This window comes from Biomphalaria glabrata, chromosome 11 (genome assembly GCF_947242115.1).
Source record: "Biomphalaria glabrata chromosome 11, xgBioGlab47.1, whole genome shotgun sequence".
Lineage (NCBI taxonomy): Eukaryota > Metazoa > Mollusca > Gastropoda > Planorbidae > Biomphalaria > Biomphalaria glabrata.
In genome coordinates, this window is record NC_074721.1 from 6,579,947 (window position 1) to 6,601,479 (window position 21,533).

A 21,533-nucleotide genomic window follows, 5' to 3' on the forward strand; every position below is an offset into this window, starting at 1 on the left:
CACTAACAGGAAAAGAGGCAAAGGCGAGAAACTGGCGCCTAAACCGTAGGTTAAACCACTAAGCTTCGGGGAGGAGGTGCTCGTTAGCCATGGTTGGCTACCCATCTAGGAGAAGAAAAACTAAAACTTGAAACTTCTGACGCATTGCAGCTTTATCCAAACATGGGGAAGGCATTTGGATGTCAACCCTGAGGAAATATCAGAAGCCGGAGACCTTTAGGAAGTTAGCAGCCCACATTGCTACATCCTGTTAGAGCCTGTGACGCGTCTGATCTCAAACTCTATCGGCACTTGCCGTTTATTTGGATACATCAGGAAGTCTACCTGGTCATGTGGTATGCACTCTGGACTGACGTTCGGTGGCCTTAAAGTACCCGGATTCGAACCCAGCCCACTGCCATCCCCTCTCGTCCTGCGGGAGGTTTCGGTTAGACATGATCAGAATGTGAAAGAATTTACCGAAACATAACAACTTCTTACAAAACTGCTGTGTTCCAGCGATAGCTAGAGCCCAGACATTCATCTCATTTCTATAAGAGGAGCCGACCAGGGGCGTAGCATACGCCTCCCACTCTTTTTTTTTTCTGAGCCTTGCTACTGTCAAGGCGAAAGTTAAGTGGGGAAAATCTAGTCCGACTTGCAGATATAGAAGAGTTATCTTTCCATGACGTTTTCACCGTGGTGTCCTGCATGGTTGGGCCACGAATTATATATATATAGATGATTCATAGTCACTCATAGAATTTACGTCTTTAAGTAGCCTGTTTATTTTTTTTTAGAAAGTCATACTTCTTCAGCAAATAAAGGCGAGATCATTTTTCAGGTCTTTATTTGACATGGTAATTCGAAACTTGCTGAAGAAGTATATATTTCAGCTAGCTCTGCTAGAGAGACTAAGATTGATTGTCGTAATTCCTGCACATACCTAAGCACTGCACACCCTGTTACTGTCAGGTTACTGCAGACTTCAAAACATGCTCTCCACCCAATGGCAAGTTCAATCGCGCTGTGCCTGTGTTGTGTTTTTTTTTTATTTCATTCAGACACGATAGAACAGTATCGATCACCAGATCTTATTGAGCTATATTTACTGCGTAGACTTCAAACGATGACCTGATAAATGTAAAAGAAAATGAAAGACAAGAGTAGTTTAATACATACTTCACGGACTAATAGAACTGTGCTGTAAGTATGTAAACAATACATATAACATGCATTTATATGCATACAAAAGTTGTATGGATATAGTAATGTGTTTCGTTGGTTCGTTTAAAATCGTGTTTAAGCTTCCATTATTAATTGAGAAATATCAATTTTAAAAATGAAATCCTGCTTATTGCTTTAGTTTCTTTTATATAGTTCGGGCGTTCTTTTAGATTGTTCAATCTTATCTTAGACTTCCGGCAAGACGGCAGGCGTTGGCTAAGTTTAGATCTTGATGAATGCCTGGTCGTGCGATTTGCGCGCTGGACTGTCGTTCGGATTTATCGATGGTCCCGGGTTCAAACAATGCCCGCTCCCATCCCCCGTCGTCCTGCGGGAGGTTTGGACTAGGCAGACGTAAATTATCTTCAACTCTGAAGGAACATACGAAACATGTAAAACATTTTACAAACAAATATTTTACAACTTGAGACCATCTTAACGACAGTCTTGAGCGCATATCACACGACCAGGTACCAATTGACTTACTTATCATATTCGTTTTTAGCGGCCAGTATAGGAGAAAATACTCTACTGGTTTTTGGTTGTATAGAAAATACAATACACATGCGTATGGGTAACTCTGTCGAACCAAGTAATAACAAAGGACGTTTGGGCCACGAGGCCTTCATCAGCTACAAAATAAAACCAAAAAATACAAACAATTAATACAAAATAGGCATAAGTTAACTTAGCTGTCCAGTTTTGTTCTCGATCGATGTAGAAATGAAATGAGCTACGCCCGTGTTACCTACATGCATGTTTATTGTATTTTCTATACAGTCGTTAACCCAAACTCTTTGTTATTTTGAGTCTTTGGTTTTTTTTGTTGTGTGACTGTCTGATTGTCTGTCCGTCTTTGTATCATGTTCCAATCTCAAGATCTATCAGCATTTTGATTTTGATTTTTACCATCACCTTAATCGTGTTCAAAATATGTACAACGGCTAACTTTGTCGCTTGAAAGCAAACAATTGTGTTTTAAATTTGAATTCTGGAGTTGTTATCTGCCGTTGAATAAAATGGTTGAATAAAGCCTGTGTATGTGTGTGTTTAGTAAATCGGCCTTGTCGTGTATCTATTTCTACTTGTATATCAGCAGTTGTTGTTTTTATTGTTGTTATTTTCAGACACATTCATTATTCAAAATGTATTAACCAATCCTCTTATCAGATTGCAAATTTTTCATGGGGTCAAAAAATAAAAACAAAAAAAAAAAACATGAATGTACGCGGATCTCGAAAATGGCCCATACAATTTTCTTAGATATTTGACAAACATACTAACGATACCCAACATGTCAGGCCCTAAGAGTCATTTTAATTTCCTAAGCGCACCCAATACATTTTCTTCCTTTTCTCTTTAGTTTACTGATTACCAGCATTAAGGGCACATGTTTGTGGTGCCAGATAACACCATGTCACGAGTGGAATACACCACACGGCCATATGCTGGTCATGACTAATACAAAACATGAAGGCGGTAATATCCTCTGTTAAAGACTTTCGTGGTTAGAAACGAAACAAAGTGTTATGTTTTTATTTTGTTCGTATGACCCAGCCCCTCGCACTTTACGTCAGCTGTAGTATAGATCTTAGCATAAATCAGTCACGCAATAAAATGTATATTAGATTACAGGATTTCTCCTTCCTGGTTTGTAGCCAAGCCTTACACAATAACCAACCTTCACTTTAGGGGGCAATTATAGTGAACAGTTTCTTTGTGTTGGTAGTCTATTACATTTTGTAAGGGTAAGTGTCAGGTAAACATTCGAGTCTAGAGCATTTTTATCATTTCGTAAAGCTGTCGTGACGTTAGATACTGGAATGACACTAATCAAACAAATGCATTAGTTGAATAACAGTAAGTAGCAGCAATTTTATACTGTATGAATTCTTTATTAATGATTGAAATTTTACCAAAAGTATATTAAGAGATACACATTTAAGAAAAACTCTAATCGAATACATGCCAGAATCCGAGAAGATAACTTGATTAATACCAGACAGACAATGGCTTTGTTTGTGTTAGAGTGACAAATTATGTAGGTCACAGATGGGTCTAGTAGCCATTATAAAAAATGCGCTATTTCTTTTAATTTAGATTAGAAAAAGGTTTTATTCTTATAATTAGAATTATTATATTTCTCCTCGACTATCTTATTCTTTTATTTGTACTTTTAAAATAATCAATGAATAAAAATGTTCCCACGTTGTAGTACGGCAGCTCTCCTTGAAGTTTTTATTCTATAAGAGCGGAGAGGGGGGGGGGGGCAGAGTCTTGTTCGGGCCTCTCCATAGAGTATGCAGCCTTGAAGAACATTGTCGGTGGTGATGCTCCTAAAGAACAATGCTAACTAGTCTCAATTTTTAGCTTCCGGGACACATGTCGCATTATGGCGAGTCCGGTTCTGACAGAAGTTGACTAACCACATGTGTTTTTAAAAAGTCAAACTTAGAAAACATAATTAATAATAATAAATATCTGTCATCAGGCTGACAAACTACCATCAGTAGAGCTTATTCTGTTTAGTTATTACATTTGATTGTAAACCGGAAGTACCGGTGACATCATCATTTACCAATCAAAAGCAAAAGTTTTCCATCTTGAGATTTTTTTTTTATAATTATTTCATTTGACTAGCTGAAATATTTATAATTTTAAATTTGAACTGTAAAAAGTACTGTTCCCATTTCAGATTGTGATCTATAGGGCAGATAATGTTAAGGTCACCCGTTTCTTATGCCAAAGGTTAACGAGCATAGTTTCATGTGACCAGCAAAACGACCAACTGCCTTTACTTTCCCCAACTAAAGTCAGGTACCCATTAGAGTTGGATGGACTTGGGCGCGCTCTAAAAATCCATAAATTCAAAATCCCAGTTTGCACCTAGATTCGAACCCAGTAACCCATGTTCGGAAGGCAAGCGCTTAATCACTTAGCCACCGCGCCCCCTAAATTTGAAAAGTAGAATCTTTCTAAAACAATTGTATCCAAACTAAGGCCCTTGACCACATAGAGCCCGTGACCCAATGCTGCGTGGACCTGTGAATGTTTTCCCACACATTTTGAGATAAAAGCCAGGAAAACTCGGTTCCATAAGCTCCAATGGAATCAACGCATTTTTGTTTTGCTTTGCCCCGTGACAAGGAAATTTAGATCAATGGGACTCCAATACTGTACAAGTTTGAGCCCCACTGTTTTAAAGCGTTACTCTACTCTTTTAAATAGACTAGTATAAAATAGTGCTAAATACTTGGGAAAGGAAAATCCTGAGAAAAATTTATGGTGCCATACATGAGGAAACCGGATGGAGACCTCGCGAGAACCAATAAACATTCCAGCTCTATGAAGACCTCTCCCTAGTGACGGAAATAAACAGATTACGTTGGGGGCAGGTCACGTCGAAGGAATATCAGAGAACAGAGAAGCAAAGATTTTTCATCGGAAAGAAAAAAAAAGGCGCCCCCAAAGGCAGACCATGAGTACGGTGGCTTGATGACGTAGAGGCTGATCTAGAACAGCTAAAAGTCCGGGCATGGAGATGTAAAGCACAGGATAGATCAGAATTTAAAGATGTGCTAGAGCAGGCCAAGGACCTCCTTGAGTTGTAGTGCCAGGATTCTCGTTGGGCTGTAGTGCCACTGTGATGGATGGATAGTATATAATGTAAATTTGGGTTTTGTTTGTTTTTTATTAAGTTTAAATAGAAATATTGTTTACCTTGTTATTATTGTTTGTAGTTATTTTCAGACAAGAAGAAAACAAATCTGAAAATAATTAGAATAATTATATGCTTAACGAAATAGCAGAATGACTTAAGCCGAGTAGTATGTGAGGCTGGATTGCATACACCACTTGGCTACCTAAAAACAGTTTTTTTAATGGGATCTGACTTTAGCTGACTTGAATTTGCTAAGCTCCCTGTCTGATGTCTTACAAAAACAAATTAGACCAGAGGCACACACTGAGCATGCTACGGCATGCACGACGCGCTATGCCAGAACAGTTTTACACAATTATGAACATTTTAAAGTGTATCTCATGCTTGTCATTTCGTTTTCAAAACTAGATTTTTAGTGTATACTTTGATATTGCATTGTTTTATAATGAATACATGAAATATAATAACTATTGATTTGTTTTAAATCCAATTTTAGGTTTTCCAAGTCAGAGGATTAAAATTTGTAAATAATTGAAAGCTGCACTAGGAAACAAAAACAAATGTAGAAAATACAGAAGTCTACATCTGGATGACACAGAAATAGACTGGATGTTAAAATTATGTTTAACCAAATTCCTTCCAATCTATCCATGACACATTACGTTGTTGGACAATTAATACATTCTATATTTCAAAGAATGATCAGAAGACCATAAACTCAGAAACCACTTTCTTTGAAATAATCTCATACGGTTAAAAAATCTTAAACATTTAACAAATGTCGTCAGGAATATCCAGCACTTCGACTTCAGCTCCGTCAGATGACAAAAATAACGCAGCAGTTATCGCTGGCAGTGTAGTTGCAGCAGTTGTCGTCATTGTAATCCTTGTAGTCGTCCTGGTTTTTCTTCTGCTGAAGAGACAAAAGCGAAAAAGACTTGAGCAAAAAGAAATATACGCCCAAAGATTACAAGAGTACAATAACGTCTCGTTTGTACCTGATACTCCAGAGTTTGCCGGTACCCACCCAGAAATTTTAATAAAACGCTCTGTCGCTGACTCACCTAAAAACTATGAAAGTCCCAATAATGGAACATTCGCTAGTCATCCAGTGACCACCTTGGACACGGACAATTCTAAACAAACAGTCCAAGGGCAAAATGTTTCGCCATCTGCTGAGCCTAAAAGGATGGTCAAACTCTCCAGCAAAAGAGCGGGTTTACAGAACGGCAACCTTTACGCTGTGGTCAGTATCTACTCTGGCACTGACCACAGCAATGATATAACTCAAACCGAGCATTCTCATTCCTCGGGAAACTCTTTGGAGAACAAATCTCCGTTTTCTGATTCTGGTTCAGCTTATAAAGACATTTCCAATGAAAACAGTACAACGACACAAGCTAAACCTATTGAAGGATCTCAGGACACTGATAATACGAAGACCAATATATACTTTGAATTAGAGACGATACAGGATGATCTAGAGGATTAAATGAGTAAAAGTGATACTAATATTTAAAATGATATAGAGGAACATGTGATCAGTGAGGATAAATGAAGGTACGTTGTGATGGATAAGGATTAATGGTGGCTATGAAGCTGTATGATTATGAAGGACTTCTTCTTATAGCCAGGTTTTTGAGGTGATCTGTGAGCTCTTTTGCAGACTGTGTCAAGGAAAAATAGTGTGCTGTTCTCTTCAGTTGTTCAGCACTACCGTACAGCAAGGTGTTGGTTATGTTGGGCTATAGTGGAAGTAGGGTCTGCCTAAGGTGGATTAGGAAGGGGCATTCAAAGAGGATATGGTTTACAGTTTCATAAGGATGGGCGCCGTGTTTATGAATGACTAAGCAAGATGATGATAAACAAAGAATGGTAAAGAATGGCGTCTTCTGTTTTAAATAATGTTATGGGCTAATCTAATCTGACTTCGACTATGTATCATTTATTACTTAACATTAGCCACAGAACATTATTAATTAATCATACTTAATAACAATATTCAGTTCTATAAAATGAGACTTTATTAACCACTGGGAAATCCGTCCAGACTTCCTAAAACGTCGCTATATCTAACTACTATTCAACTGCTATTCAAAACACAGCCTACTTCTCACATAACGCCATGTTGGTCTCTTGTTCGCCTAAGTCTACTACGTCATTAGTCTGTCTTACTACGTCATTACTTTTACCGTCGCTAAAACTATACACAATATATTTATCTAACAAAACTAACCTACTCTCTAAACTAGTACATTACAATATAATTGTAAATATGAATCACTCAAATTGATGTTGACGATCATTGACTTGTTTCACCAAACTGCTGGTAGACAACTAAAACGCATTAAAACTTAAAATTACTTGAAGAAATTCTTTGTGAACAAATCAAAATATAACTTTTATTATAACATAGACAAATTTAAACATGACATGAAATTCAAAAATGTGATAGAATTTAATAATAATATTTAAAAAAAATGGTTTTTAGAACAAAAACTAACTCAATACAAAAACACGTCTTTTCACTCTAGCAATCTGGAGTCGCCGGAGTTACCTAAGACCGCTGACAACAATGTCGCTTTTCTTGCAACCAATCTCCAGCATCTTCCCACAGTTACCACAGAAACAGACACACTCCATAACACCAAGACTTACGTTTCAATTTCCTGTGTACATTTCTTGTGTTTAATGATGTCGCGATGTGCTATTTCATTTCTGTGTTAGATGACGCAATCAGGAAAGTTACCATGGTAACATATACATAATTTTTGTCTGTGATCTTGAATTAGATATTTAAATCCTTCAGTTCTAGTCATTTTCAAAGATAGTGATAGTGGGAAACGTGATCGAGAGGCTAAGTACGCCTGAACTTAACTTGGCCGGGTGCCCATGAAGAGGTCTCGAGGTTCGACACCTTACTCGAGCAGAGTTGTGTTCCAAGACCGCCTAAAGGCTGCAAGGAAAGCCCTCTCCCAGATACCCCCTTCCACTGGTCCACAAATGAGATTGGACCATAGCGCTCTGAGCATGCTGTAAGCAAAAAGTAGCGCTATATAAAAGCTATAATTATATTAAAGAAATATTAGTGCTAGTAACTTTAAAGACATCTAAAAAATCTAATATCTCGTTACGTTAAGGGGAGGTATCCCTAGAGAAAATTGAGTTTTAGGTCTAGGATATCGATTTTAGACTAATAACATAATTAAGTAGATCAATCATTTTTCTTTACATTACAATCATTTTTATTGCTTAAATCTGTGTCTAAAACATGTTTTTTTTAATGTTTTTGTAACGGCTATGAGACAAAATCTTAATCAAATTTATACTTTAAACTCATTTTTCTCAAAATGTTAGTTTTTGCACATGTCATTGTGCCTTACTAGGAATTTCTCCTAAACTACTTGATAGATTTTGATGAAATTTGAAACACTTCTTAAGGACATCATTAACTTTACTCGTACAATAATTTTTTTTTCAATATTGTATTTACTTTTTTTTTAAAAGTATTTTTAATTAATATTTATCCTGTTTTTTTTAGGTCTAAAAAATACTAAAAATTCAAAAATTTGTAAAAAAATTTAACATACTTAAATCTTTAATTCTGACGTTGTACCAATTTAGAGGATCCTTTTTTCTTATCTTTTAATTCAATTTCATGTATTTCTGATCAATAGTTTTTACAAAATTCAGAGTTTTAATTTGTATACAATAAACAATATGGCCGCCGTTACCATGGCAATCATCATTTAAAAAAACTTTTTTTTTTTAGCATTATTTACTTTAGAATATCATTATATGTTATCATAACAAATTTCAAAGGCCTAGCTTTAGAAATAACAAAAAATAACATTTTCAGGGATACCTCCCCAATTCCATCATTTCACAATAGAAACAAATACTTTCACCAACAAAAAAAAGAAAAGTCTGCCTTTCCCTACACCCACTGGTCTCAGATCAGTGCCTTTCTTAATGTAATTCCATATTTTAAGTGGACCCCGAAAAGGTGAAAAGTCGCTATAGTTTTCTTTGTCCACCAGTCTATCCCACAAAATAAAAAATATTGTAAATCCAATTTGATTATATTTTGTAAATGTCAAAGTTGTACTGCAAAGTCTAATGTATATGTTAAGAAGGAGAAGTCACCAGTTTTGTTCAATATGTTGGCCATTTTTGTAAACTATTGAATATAAATAGGTGAACATAATATTAAAAAGGGGATGTGATATTTTGTATCTTTGTATAATATTTATAAAGTTTGGTAAATTTTGCGAAAATAAAGTTTTAAAAAATATATATTGATACGTTAGTAATTTATGTATTTTTGTTGTACAAACTACATAAAATCTGCTCATTATGTTTATTTTGTATGTACATAAATGTATGTTTTTAAAACAAAAAGATTTATGAGTAATTTACTGTGTCATTTGTTACCAATAGTAAATATCTCTAAGGAATTATTTACTTTGTACATCGCCTATATTAACCAAACCGCCCCCCCCCCACACGACTGTGTGTCTGGTACAAATTGTGTACACGTTATCTCTCTCATACCCATTCTCGGATTAAGTCGAAACTTAACACAAATTTTCATTGTAACTAAATTAACATGAATTTAAAGAAAAAACAAAATACATTTAGTCGATTAAATACTAATAATTAATTATTCGGTTTGATACCAACAAGGGAAATTAATCCTTCAGTATTCAGAAATATGACTAAATTTGTGGGAAGTAGCCTATACATTACTGAGATATATAGTTGTAGATGTGGAGTTCTTCCCTTTCATAAACTTTGATGTTGTTTTCTTTTTTTTTTATTATTTTATATTCAACTTGTTAGTCGTCTGGCTAAAGAAAATGACTTATACTAAAGGTCATTATTGGTCACTCACCAAACCCTTTGCCAGAAGGCTAACCATCAATTAGATGATCATTCATTGCTAGACCATACACACTGAGCCATATTTCCATAGCCCTAAATATTTTTAAATATTAACAGTGTAATATAAATAATCAGTCTGCCAGATATACCAACACGTCTATACCGCGATTACCTACCCCCCCCCAACTCGTCTATTTTTGTGTAGAGAGGTAGACCTGTGTTTGATGATTGTGTAGAGAGGTAGACCTTTGTTTGTTAATTGTGTAGTGAGGTAGACCTGTGTTTGTTGTTTGTGTAGAGAGTTAGACCTGTGTTTGTTGATTGTATAGAGAGGTAAACCTGTGTTTGTTGATTGTGTAGAGAGGTAGACCTGTGTTTGTTGATTGTGTAGAGAGGTAGACCTGTGTTTGTTGATTGTGTAGTGAGGTAGGCCTGTGTTTGTTGATTGTGTAGAGAGGTAGACCTGTGTTTGTTGATTGTATAGAGAGGTAGACCTGGGTTTGTTGATTGTATAGAGAGGTAGACCTGTGTTTGTTGATTGTGTAGAGAGGTAAACCTGTGTTTGTTTATTATGTAGAGAGGTAGACCTGCGTTTGTTGATTGTTTTTTCATTATACCTTCTTATATTCCTTCTGAAAATAATGAAACCTGCCTTTTTACATGCATTGCTTATATAACAAAAAGATGGCGCATCGGTGGACCTTTCGGGGGTTTCACATCTGACCGTGTGAGACACACTTTTCGCAATCTTGTTTATAATAGATCTGATCACAATTTAATCCGAGAAATGTCCCTTTGCTTACACAATAATTAAAATATGTTTCAACTTAACATGGTATATAATTATTACATACTTACGATGCGGATTCTCATTATCCCTATAATTTTTTTTTTTTTGGGGGGGGGGGATTTTTATGGAGCACTTAAGATTATAAATGTTTTGTCTGCTGTCTGCTTAACTCCCTTTCTGACAAGAGACGCTCTTCTTGAGCCATATTATATGAACAGAACCACTAATCTTGTCACTTGATATGTACACGACGATATTTATTTACAGTGTCAGACCGCAAGTTTCACTCCGACACGGAAAGCATTAATATGACCTATCAGTTTACAACATGCAAACATTTATTGCCAGTTCAGCTATTGTATTTTAATTATATTCACAAAGCTTCTTATTAAGCCGACAACATAATTGTCAACAAAGTTATATAAATAACAATTACATTTTTAGTCTGGTTACTCAAGAAAAGCCACGATTGTTTTGGACAACAACTAAATATTTATTTCTTAAAACTAAGATTTTTTTAAATTGCATTTATATAGTATATATTTTATATGATCGGTGCGCTTTGGTTTGATTTTTTTTTGGACCAGTTTGGGGGAGGGGGGGAGGGGTAAGGGTATCTGGGAGACGGTTTCCGTGCTGCCTTTATGCACTCAGCAAACAAAACTCTGCGCGAGTCGGGATTTAAACTCGAGTCCCTTATTAGGTGGCCAAGCAGTAGTCAAGCGATTTTGACCTCTCATCTACACATCATGCACCGAGGTGGCGAAAATAAGAAAAGTCCAGTAACTCATTCTGTAATTCTTGCTTCACAGAATTGAAGAACTCCAAGAACAGGGGCGGACTGACAAATGCGCGGTGGGCCGGTAGGTCCATCGAAAGGGCAACTATGACACGAATAAAATAGTTTAAAACTTTTATAACATTCTCTTCTAAAAGCGTCGTATTAAAAAAAATATTTTACTAAATCGATCATACAATACAAATCTAATCTTAACACATTTTCCGAGTTCATGAAAAAACCCATATACGTAGATTGAAAAGCAACATATGGTCTATATATTTCTTATAAAGATTTAGAGTCCTCTGTATGCATGTGTAGAATTATCGATACATTAACAAAATATAATGACCTTCTGGACAGTTAGCTCTAGAATTGGTTCACCGTTGGTCCATCATACGATTAAACTTATGGACCCGATCGTATACAAATGCCCAGGCCAAATTTTGGCTCCTAGTCCGCCCCAGTTCAAGAGATGTACAAAGAAGATATGTTTTTATTTTTTAACAGTGATTTTCAAACTGTTTCGTGAACTATTTTAACTAGTAGTCCTACACCTGAAATATTTCCAAGTATACAGAAAAGAGAAACTGATTTTATTAGCTCATCTCGGTGACAAAAACAAAACACACACAACAATAAACCTTAACAAATTAATTTAATGGCAGAAGAAAGATAAAATTTTACAAGTTGACTTAGAGATGCAAAAAAAAATTCATTAACTAAGTTAAATTAGTAAAGCGTATTGCATACATACTCGGGAAGTTCGACATGCAATGGTATTATATTACATTCATTCTTTACAAATAGTCAGAGTTTTTATTAGAGCTGTGTAAACTTATTTTGTTTAACACTTGATTCAATAGGAGGTGCAGTGGACTAGTGGTAAAGAGCTTGGCTTCCGAAGCGTAGACCGAGGTTCGAATCCTGGTGAAGACTGGGATTTTTAACTTAGGGATCTTCGGGCGCCTTTAGGTCCACCCAGCTCTAATGGGTACCTGACATTAGTTGAGGAAAAGTAAAGGGGGTCGGTCGTTGTGCTGGCCACATGACACCCTCGTTAACCGTAGGACACAGAAACAGATGACCTTTAGAGCATCTGCCCTATAGACCACAAGGTCTGAAATGGAAACTTTACATTACTTTTGCTTGATTCAACAGAGGCGACACTTGACCAAAGATTTTCAAGATCTTATTAAAATGGTTATGCTATTGTATCCACAAATTGTATTCGGTTCTTTTGTTATTTCATTTTGTTATTGCTGTCCACAACAGACTGTGCGTACAGATAAGCCCCTGACAAAGAGAAAAAAGGGCATGAGAAAGAGAAAAAGGGCCTGAGAAAAAGAAACAAGGGCTTAACAAAGAGAAAAAAGGACCTGACAAAGAGAAAAAAATGGCCTGACAAAGAGAAAAAGGGCCTGAGAAAGAGAAAAGGGCATGAGAAAGAGAAAAAGGGCCTGATAGAGAAAAAAGGGCCTGCGAAAGAGAAAAAAAGGCCTGAGAAAGGTAAAAAAAAAAGCCTGTGAAAGGTAAAAAAAAGGTCCACAGAAAGGATGAAAAAGAAAAAGATGTCCTTTATAAAAGCCCGAATATAAATTCATTCTCCTGCACGAATTGTGGCTAAGTTCGCATCTCGATAAATAACACTTATATCAGAGTCTGTGCTTATTGAAGAAGAAGCAATCGCACGGACATCGACAACATTTTGTTTTATCTAAGGCTTGATTTGAGCCCTAGCCTCTGCGCCTGACTACATCACTGCTGAATGTTAATATCGTCTCTAAATATGTTATATAATACTACAATGCTACATACGTCTTAAGAATTACAGATGTTCCTTGTTAACAGAAGACATGTATGCCCTACTCTTATCCATGTGTCAATCTAGTCATGAATGTTAATTAGAGACTTCAAATCTACTTAATTAATATTTTCTTATTTACTGATTCAGTCCAAAATCTTATAAACTTTTTTCCCCATCTCCAGAATCGCTGTTAATTATCATCCAGTCGCCCTTGCATCCCTTCTATTGCAAAGCCTTTCAAAAAGCAAATAGAATATACACATTGAAGTGAATATATCAATATTTGGGTTAAGGAACATGGAGTTTACACTTCCTGCACAGGAAAGTCAATACACCGAACTGTAGATCTTCTACCGTGGGATAGACTGAATGATGAGCTGATAGCTGAACACTGTGCTCCAATACTAAGACATGTAGATGGTTTGAACACTGTGCTCCAATACTTAGACATGTAAATGGTATGAACACTGTGCTTCAATACTAAGACATGTAAATGGTTTGAACACTGTGCTTCAATACTAAGACATGTAACAAGGTTTGAACACTGTGCTTCAATACTTAGACATGTAACAAGGTTTGAACACTGTGCTTCAATACTAAGACATGTAGATAGTGCATCGTTGTTTTATCATGTGTAGAGTGTCAGTTATTATGTTTCTAACATCACTGTGTCTTGGCATCATGACATGGTTGACCAAAGCAACACTGGGAGAAACGTGTCTCACACTGTGCTGGTCTCAAGAGAGATGTGACCTAAGGATGACAGTGTAAGTACTTTATTGATAAACAAGCAAAATGTTAAAATCCTTTAAAAAAAAAAAAAATAACTCCGTTCTTTAACGATATCTACCAATAATGTACAAGTTATTTCCCTTATTTGATATCAAACAAAATAATTAATTACCAATAATTAATTGACTAATTGGGATTGGGTATTTTTTTATTTATTGATTTAATGTTTTTTAGTTACAGTAAATACTTGTTTAAAGTATCAACTTGATCGGAGAATGCGTGAGGCAGAAAAAGCATTAACAATTGTTTAACACATTTAGCAATATAGGTGAATACTTAAGTATTAGTTTCCTTTGTTGCTATTAAACTAAATAATGAATTACCAGTAATTGATTGTCTAAATGTTTACTTTTTTAATTTCTTTTAATTGATTCATGTCTTGTCTATGTCGATGAATAATTGTGCGAAGTTTCAGCTGGATCCGAGAATGGGTGTGGGAGAAACAACGTGTACACACTTTTTACTTAACAGACAGACAAACAGACGGACTTGATATAAGCTTTGTAAAAGGTCTCTTTAAACTTAACTAGCAAAGGTCACAATGTTGTGGAGTGTATGTCTCGCCTCGGATTGGCTGAACTGATTCTGATGTAACCACGAGTACGACCATTACGTTATAAATGGGGTGAACGGCTGGTGAAAGAGAGTTGATGATGGAGACTAAGAGGTAGAGAGTGTTCATGGTATTTTCAAAATTGTTTGTCGTTTAATAGTTCAATTTATTTCCCTTTAGTATCTACATACATGTACATTAAAGACGAAATCTATATATTTTGTCAATAAAACTTAAGTTCTTTTTTTTTAGTTTGTTCAAGTATAAGTCAAATTAAGCATTAATAAAAATAATACGACTACGGTGGTTTAGTTTTGACTAGCTGTCTGGAGCTTAAACCTAACAACCGTGTAACCACACAGTGACTATAAAATAAGTCGTTTTGACTTAGCACTGAAATACTGGATATACATTTTAATGTTTGTGGCCATGCCTGATAAAATCTGTGTGGCATTTTACGTTTTGGGAAACGACCTTTTCCCTTTGCAACTTCATGTGTGACTAAAGAGGCCAATCCTTGATACACAGTTGCGGTCACATGTTGGGCATATATAATCACCAGGCGCCGTTCCATTTTCACCCTTCTTTCTGCTTCTGTTATGTATGGCATCTGCAATCCGAGACACTTTCTTTATACTCTCTACACGTGAATCTATCCAGTGCTACATTTTCCCAGCTGCTAGCTGTTTGAAGAGCTTCAAGTCGCGTTTGCATACATCTGTATACCGTAAAAGTGGGCGACCAGCCTTCTGTCTTCTATTTGATCGCCATACAGAATGTCTTGTGGAAGTCGACCTTCTGGCATTATATGAACCCGGCCAAGCCATCCAAGGAGTCTGCTACTGATAACAAACTGTTGTCGGATAAAACGTTTTTACAATACCTCTATTTAACTCGTACTTTCGCGGACATTTCTGGGCGGACAGGGATCTCAAAAAGGCTCTAACGATTTTCCTAGAAATTTGAAAGTTGCTATATATCGTCATGAAAAGAATTACTAGCTAGTTGGCCACACAGTAAAAATTTAGTTTGACCGTGACAATTTTTAAACTAAAAAAAGAAATTAATTTAAATCTGGCTAGAGAACGAGAACATGTTTATCTTGAACAGACTTTGCGTCTTCTGCTAATTCAGCATGTAGAGTTTAATAAATCAATGTCAAGGAACATTTTGTCTTCTAGGTCTAGATCTTAAGAACTATCATTTTATAATATTGTAAAGTGTGGTAGATTTGTACATTCGTTTAACGAGGATTCTTTTTTTAGGGGGAAGGTAAAAATAATCCTATTTTTTTTTAATTACAAATCTAACATTCGTGAAATATTAAGAGCCAACATATGGCTCTAGAAGTTTTGTCTTTTTAAAATAGAATTTTGTATATTTTTTCTTGTTATTAACAATTAAAGAGGTGTAAACAGGTAAGTGGGTGCATTTAGAAGAGTTTTGGGGGAAATTAAATGAATCCACCTAAGATATTGTTGTAACTCTAAGGCAGACAACTCAACGAAAGGTAGAAGGTATTAAGAAACGAGGCATTTATTATAAGCTATCAACAAATAGTTAGACTTAGACTTCCGCTTTAAAGTCACAGGAAATAATGCCCTAAGTTCTAAGATTCCTAATTAATGCTAGAGGATATCAACATAGAACCGACAGACACACTTCCCAGTGTCGCTCCAGGTCTTCCGAACACTTCACTAGTATCACACAAGACAGAACTTAGCCCCAGACTGTTCAGACTCCCATAACTTTAGCCAGATCTACAACAGTCCTTCTTCCGGTAGAATAAACATGTCTTCCACTACTTGTGTTTAATAGTGCTCTGATGCGCACCATCAGTGTGATCTAGTATCTTTTATGTACTTAATCATCCGTACTGAAATTAATGTACTTATGTTAGTGTGATTATTGACACTAAATCAGCTTAGTGTGTGATTATTGACACTAAATCAGCTTAGTGTGATTATTGACACTAAATCAGCTTAGTGTGATTATTAACACTAAATCACCTCAGTGTGATTATTAACACTAAATCAGCTTAGTGTGATTATCAACACTAAATCAGCTTAGTGTGATTATTGACACCAAATCAGCTTAGTGTGATTATCAACACTAAATCAGCTTAGTGTGATTATTGACACCAAATCAGCTTAGTGTGATTATCAACACTAAATCAGCTTAGTGTGATTATCAACACTAAATCAGCTTAGTGTGATTATTGACACCAAATCAGCTAGCTTATCTTCTTTTCTCTTTGCAGACTGAACATGAGCTGCCAGAGTGCTACAGCAGCCACAGCAATGAACATTTCTTGCGATTCAATAATGAACATATCATGTTACTGTCTTGTGTTTAATGGCATAAATAACAGATCGTGTCAGAATGTCACACAGTTGATCTCTAAAGGGGAGGATACCATTCATTGTTGTCAATCAGAACCTCTCAACGTAACGAGTCATTGCACTGATAGTTTTGCAGACAAGGATTACTGTCTTATGTTTATAGACACAAATAACAGATCATGCCAAAATTTCACACTGTCGATCTCTGAAGGGAATGATACGGTTCAATGTTGCCAATCAGAACCTCACAACATAACGACTCATTGCATTGTTAATTTCGCAGACAATGAAAAAGCTACATTGAATGAAAACACTAAGTCTGTGATGCAGCAAATAATACTTGGTTCAGTTATTGGAGGTTGCCTCTTAATTTTACTCCTTGTATTATTAATTGCATGCGTGTTCAAAAAAAGGCGGAATGACAATCAAGAGAGTGTAAACATCAGGGCCCCATCAGTTAAAAAGACCAGCTCGCTGGGAAACGCCGAAACTGACTCGGAAAAAAAGATATCAGCAGTATATGCAACCGTGATCCCTAAATCGAAGAGAGTGAAGCTGGAAGTGGTCAGTTCTGAATCAGAACAGAAAGATCGTCCTGGCAGTCTGTCTCTGTACGCGAGTGTCGATGACACAGATCATAACCCGTACAATTCAACTCAAGTGCCAGAGAGCCGAGATCACCAGGGCGAGTACAGTGCAGCTATTCGTGTGGGCGGTATCACTAGTGACAATGAGAGCACCGACTTCAAAAATGATTACGCCAAGCTTGGCGAGGTGATTAGATCCCATGAGAATGTTTATAATACTTTCAGCAACGAGGTCAAGACTACTGACCAACACGTAGATGTCCATAACGACTTCTTTAGTCTACACACAGACAAGTTGGGGTATAGATCTAGCTCGAACCTTATTCATTCGTATAACAATGTTGGTGTTAGAACCTCGTCATCTGATCTGTAATTAAAAAAACAACACACATCCAGATCAAAGGATCTTGTGTATTATGGTGACCTATAATTCTTCATTAGAAAAATTTAAGCCAATTTAACCTGTAAACCTATGCTAGATGGACTGCAACCCTTTCTGCTATTAAAAATGTGTATATGGACTTATAGCTTTCAATGTATCTCATTATAATTGTATTGTCTTCAAATTGCGAGAGTTAATCTCTACTTTTGTAGTTATTAGTACAACTCAGTGATGCCCAAACTACGACCCGCGGTCCTAATCAGAGCCGTGATGAGTTGCTATCAGGCCATTCTAGCTCCCGAATCGCATGATTTAGCCACCATAGGACTTTTTATTTACGGTTTTGTGGCCTGTGACACGTATGCTGTAAATGTGTATGTCCAACAGGCTGAAAAAGCGTTGAGCATCGATAGATTATGTTTAAGGCCCGACTCTATTGCACAGGCGGGGAAGAAAGAAAGTCCAAAATAATATGTCACTATCCACACCTTACTCAAGGGGCTGTTTTTATGGCGGACACCTGCACGGCTGATGTGGTACAGAGAAGAAGTAGGGGTGGGGGTTTCTCCGGTGTGCTCGGCTTTTGACCTCTGTTCTAATCCGAAAGCCCTAAGATACGAGTTCATACGAGCCATTCATAATAGGGATGTAATAATTTACATCTTTTTGGACTTTTCCAAGACAGAAGTTTGTTAAGACAGGAAAGTTTTGGTAGCAGATAGAACTAGAGTTCAAAGAGTCAAGGACGCAACTCTTAGGACAATTACTAAATGAGCATGTCAACACCAATTTTAAAACATAAATATTAACATATTTTTCTAACAAAAGAATATATTTAGTATATGCCACATGCCATACTAATGGAGCATTTAAAATGTTCCAGTTGGCCAACTTGCAACGATGCTGTTTACGTCAGTTAGACAGTCATGGCTTGCGCATATGTTTGTGGGGTGTCCCTTATATGTGAATGATAAACACCCAATGTGGACGAACGGCTTGGTTCTTTAAGTTGAATAAATTATGATAAAACCACATGGTCGTCTGTCGTAGTTGAGGTTATAAATATTAGGGAGTTAAGAATGGAAACGAGAGACGCATGACGTACGTGGAGTTTAAAGTAAGCTCTTATCTTGTTTCAATTGTATCATTATTTCATTTGTATTTCTATATCAATCTTAATTGTTGTTGAAAACTGTATATTTATAAATAAAGATTGTTTTCACACACACACACACGCACACACACAGATATATATATATACATAATCTTTGAAAGCCTTCAGGATGGAAGACTCAAAAGTAAAGTAGCAATCATACATAAAACACTGAACCATAATCTTCAAATACAAAAAAAAAATTAATAAAATACTCAGAAAGACACAAAGATAAAGGCACACTCCTCGTCCCATATGCTAGGACAAATGTGTACAAATACTCCTTCTTCCCTAGTGCTATTAGAGCATGGAATGGGTTGCCTGAGCTAGCCAGGAAAACCAGTGACTTGGCAGAATTTAAGTCATTGGTTAATATGCATGACAAAATGCATGAGGCGTAGGACGTAATCATCTTCTTTTTTGAAGTAACGTCTGTATTATATAAGATAAGAAGATAAGATATATATAAGATATATAATAATATTAATAAGGCTTGTCTTCGAGTCCAAAGATTAATGAGGAATGCAGCATTTCCCGTGGCCATGCAGCCCCAGCTGTGACCTACATATTTTGCCACATCCAGGGCAATGGTTATACATCCAAGGCAAGCATAACCATTGTCCGCCGGTGGTCGATGAAGAGTTTCTTTTTGACGTCTGCGTCTGTCCTCGGCAGCGGGCTTTCAAAGGCCTCGCGCCAATGATGGGTTTGTTCATAATATTGTTACAGTAAAGGAAATGGCTAAAAACAGGAAAGTTGCTGCAATAGTCCAGTCAAATGTCAAAGGAAAAGGCAGTGTTGTCCTGAACGTTACATACAGAATGGGTTCATAACTCCGCATGTACAACTATATCTCTCAATAATGTTGAAGTTGTTTTTCTATTTCGATATTAAATCAAATTTATTAATTACAATAATTTATTGACTAATTGTTATTTAAAAAATGGGTTTATGTATTGTCAACGAAAATGAATAAGTGTACAAAGTTTTAACATCATTCGAGAAAGGATGTGAGAGAAATAGCGTGTACAAATTTTTGACCAAACATACAGACCGACAGTGTGGATATAAGCTTTGTAAAAAAACAAAATGTGGGGCGTACGAGACTCAAGAGTAGTAGGTGGGGGAGGGGACAAGAGGTAGAGAATGCTGCAGCGCGGAAGGCAAGCTAACGATTGGCGCCGCTGGAAAAGCTTTCAGCGCTCTCCCAATAACTTAGAATGACTAAATTGACTGGGTGTCACAGACGAAAACTAAGTTATAAAAGACTATAATTATTAATTAAATCTGTGCGGGCAAAGAGACACACGGATAGAGGTCAAATTTCTTATTCCATACGCTAGAACAAATTTGTACAAGTGCTCCTGCTTCCCTAGTACAATTAGAGAATGGAATGGGTTGTCTGAATCAGCCATGGAAAACCAACGACTTAGCAAAGCTTAAGTCATTGATTAACATGCATGACTAGATTGACACGTGAAACGCCTAGGATGTAATTACCTTCTTTTTTTTTTTCGAAGTAGCGTATGTAATAGATAAGATAAGACAAGACAAGACAAGATATAATAAGATAAGATATAGCAGCACAAGATTATGAGTGCTGTTGACGGTCGTAGACTTATCGTACTAGACTAAACATTTAGACAACTAAACCGCTGTAGGTGTAATAGATCTTAACTAATACAACTTGAAATGACTTGAATAACTTCTTTGTGATCAATACTAAATATAACTTTTATCATAATATAGACAGAATCCAGTTGATTGAAAGCCTTCAGGACAGAAGACTCAAAAGTAAAGTAGCAATCATATATAAAACACTGAACCATAATCTTCAAATACAAAAACAAAACTTAATAAAATACTCAGAAAGACACAAAGATAAAGGCACATTCATCGTCCCATAAGCTAGGACAAATTTGTACAAATATTCCTTCTTCCCTAGTGCTATTAGAGCATGGAATGGGTTGCCTGAGCTAGCCAGGAAAACCAGTGACTTGGCAGAATTTAAGTCATTGGTTAATATGCATGACTGAATGCATGACGTGTAGGACGTAATCATCTTCTTTTTTTTAAGTAACGTCTGTATTATATAAGATAAGATAAGAAGATAAGATATGAGATAAAATAAATGTACTAAAGTAGTAATATGTTTTTAAAAAATCTAACTCAATACGATAACACCAACCGTTCAGTCTCACGTTCTGGGCTCGTTTCTCCTTTACTAAACCCAATGACGACAATGCAGCCTATCTTGCATCATTTACAACCAATCGCTAATCTCTTCCCACCGTCACCATAGAAACACACAAACATACAAAAAAACATAACAATGAGTGTAGTTTTCGGTCGGAAGTATCTTCAAAGCTACAGAAAAAAGAACACATCACAAATGAAGACATAAGAGGCAGGATTAGTACAACGATAGGACCCCACGATGACTTGCTAAGTACTGTAAAAAAAAAAACTCAAACTAAGACTCAATGGACATATTACAAGGGCTCGCAAAGACCTTCTTTCAGGGAACAGTACCAGGAGGAAGACGAAGAGGAAGACAGAGAAAGCGATGGGAAGATAAAATAAAAGAATGCACGGGTA

The 21,533-nt window shown here is 36.3% G+C and overlaps 2 protein-coding genes across 6 annotated transcripts; both read left to right on the forward strand.

Moving 5' to 3' along the window:
* The first annotated feature begins 897 nt into the window (after positions 1-897).
* LOC106068610 (uncharacterized) lies at positions 898-6,388 on the forward strand. Of its 4 annotated transcripts, none has more exons than XM_013228039.2 (2): positions 898-1,189; positions 5,364-6,388. In XM_013228039.2, exon 2 carries the CDS (start codon positions 5,646-5,648, stop codon positions 6,357-6,359), a length of 714 nt encoding a protein of 237 aa, XP_013083493.2. In that variant the 5' UTR covers positions 898-1,189; positions 5,364-5,645; the 3' UTR covers positions 6,360-6,388. The 4 variants fall into 4 exon arrangements, with proteins under 4 accessions (XP_013083493.2, XP_013083491.2, XP_013083492.2 ...); XM_013228037.2 differs by having other exon boundaries at positions 898-1,185; XM_013228038.2 differs by lacking the exon at positions 898-1,189 and adding an exon at positions 2,779-3,066.
* A 7,010-nt stretch (positions 6,389-13,398) lies between these two features.
* On the forward strand, positions 13,399-19,039 carry LOC129921848 (uncharacterized). 2 transcript variants are annotated; one of them, XM_056005018.1, is made up of 3 exons: positions 13,399-13,661; positions 13,701-13,893; positions 16,732-19,039. In XM_056005018.1, exons 2-3 carry the CDS (start codon positions 13,757-13,759, stop codon positions 17,771-17,773), a joined length of 1,179 nt encoding a protein of 392 aa, XP_055860993.1. In that variant the 5' UTR covers positions 13,399-13,661; positions 13,701-13,756; the 3' UTR covers positions 17,774-19,039. The 2 variants fall into 2 exon arrangements, with proteins under 2 accessions (XP_055860993.1, XP_055860992.1); XM_056005017.1 differs by having other exon boundaries at positions 13,400-13,893.
* Positions 19,040-21,533: the final 2,494 nt, after the last annotated feature.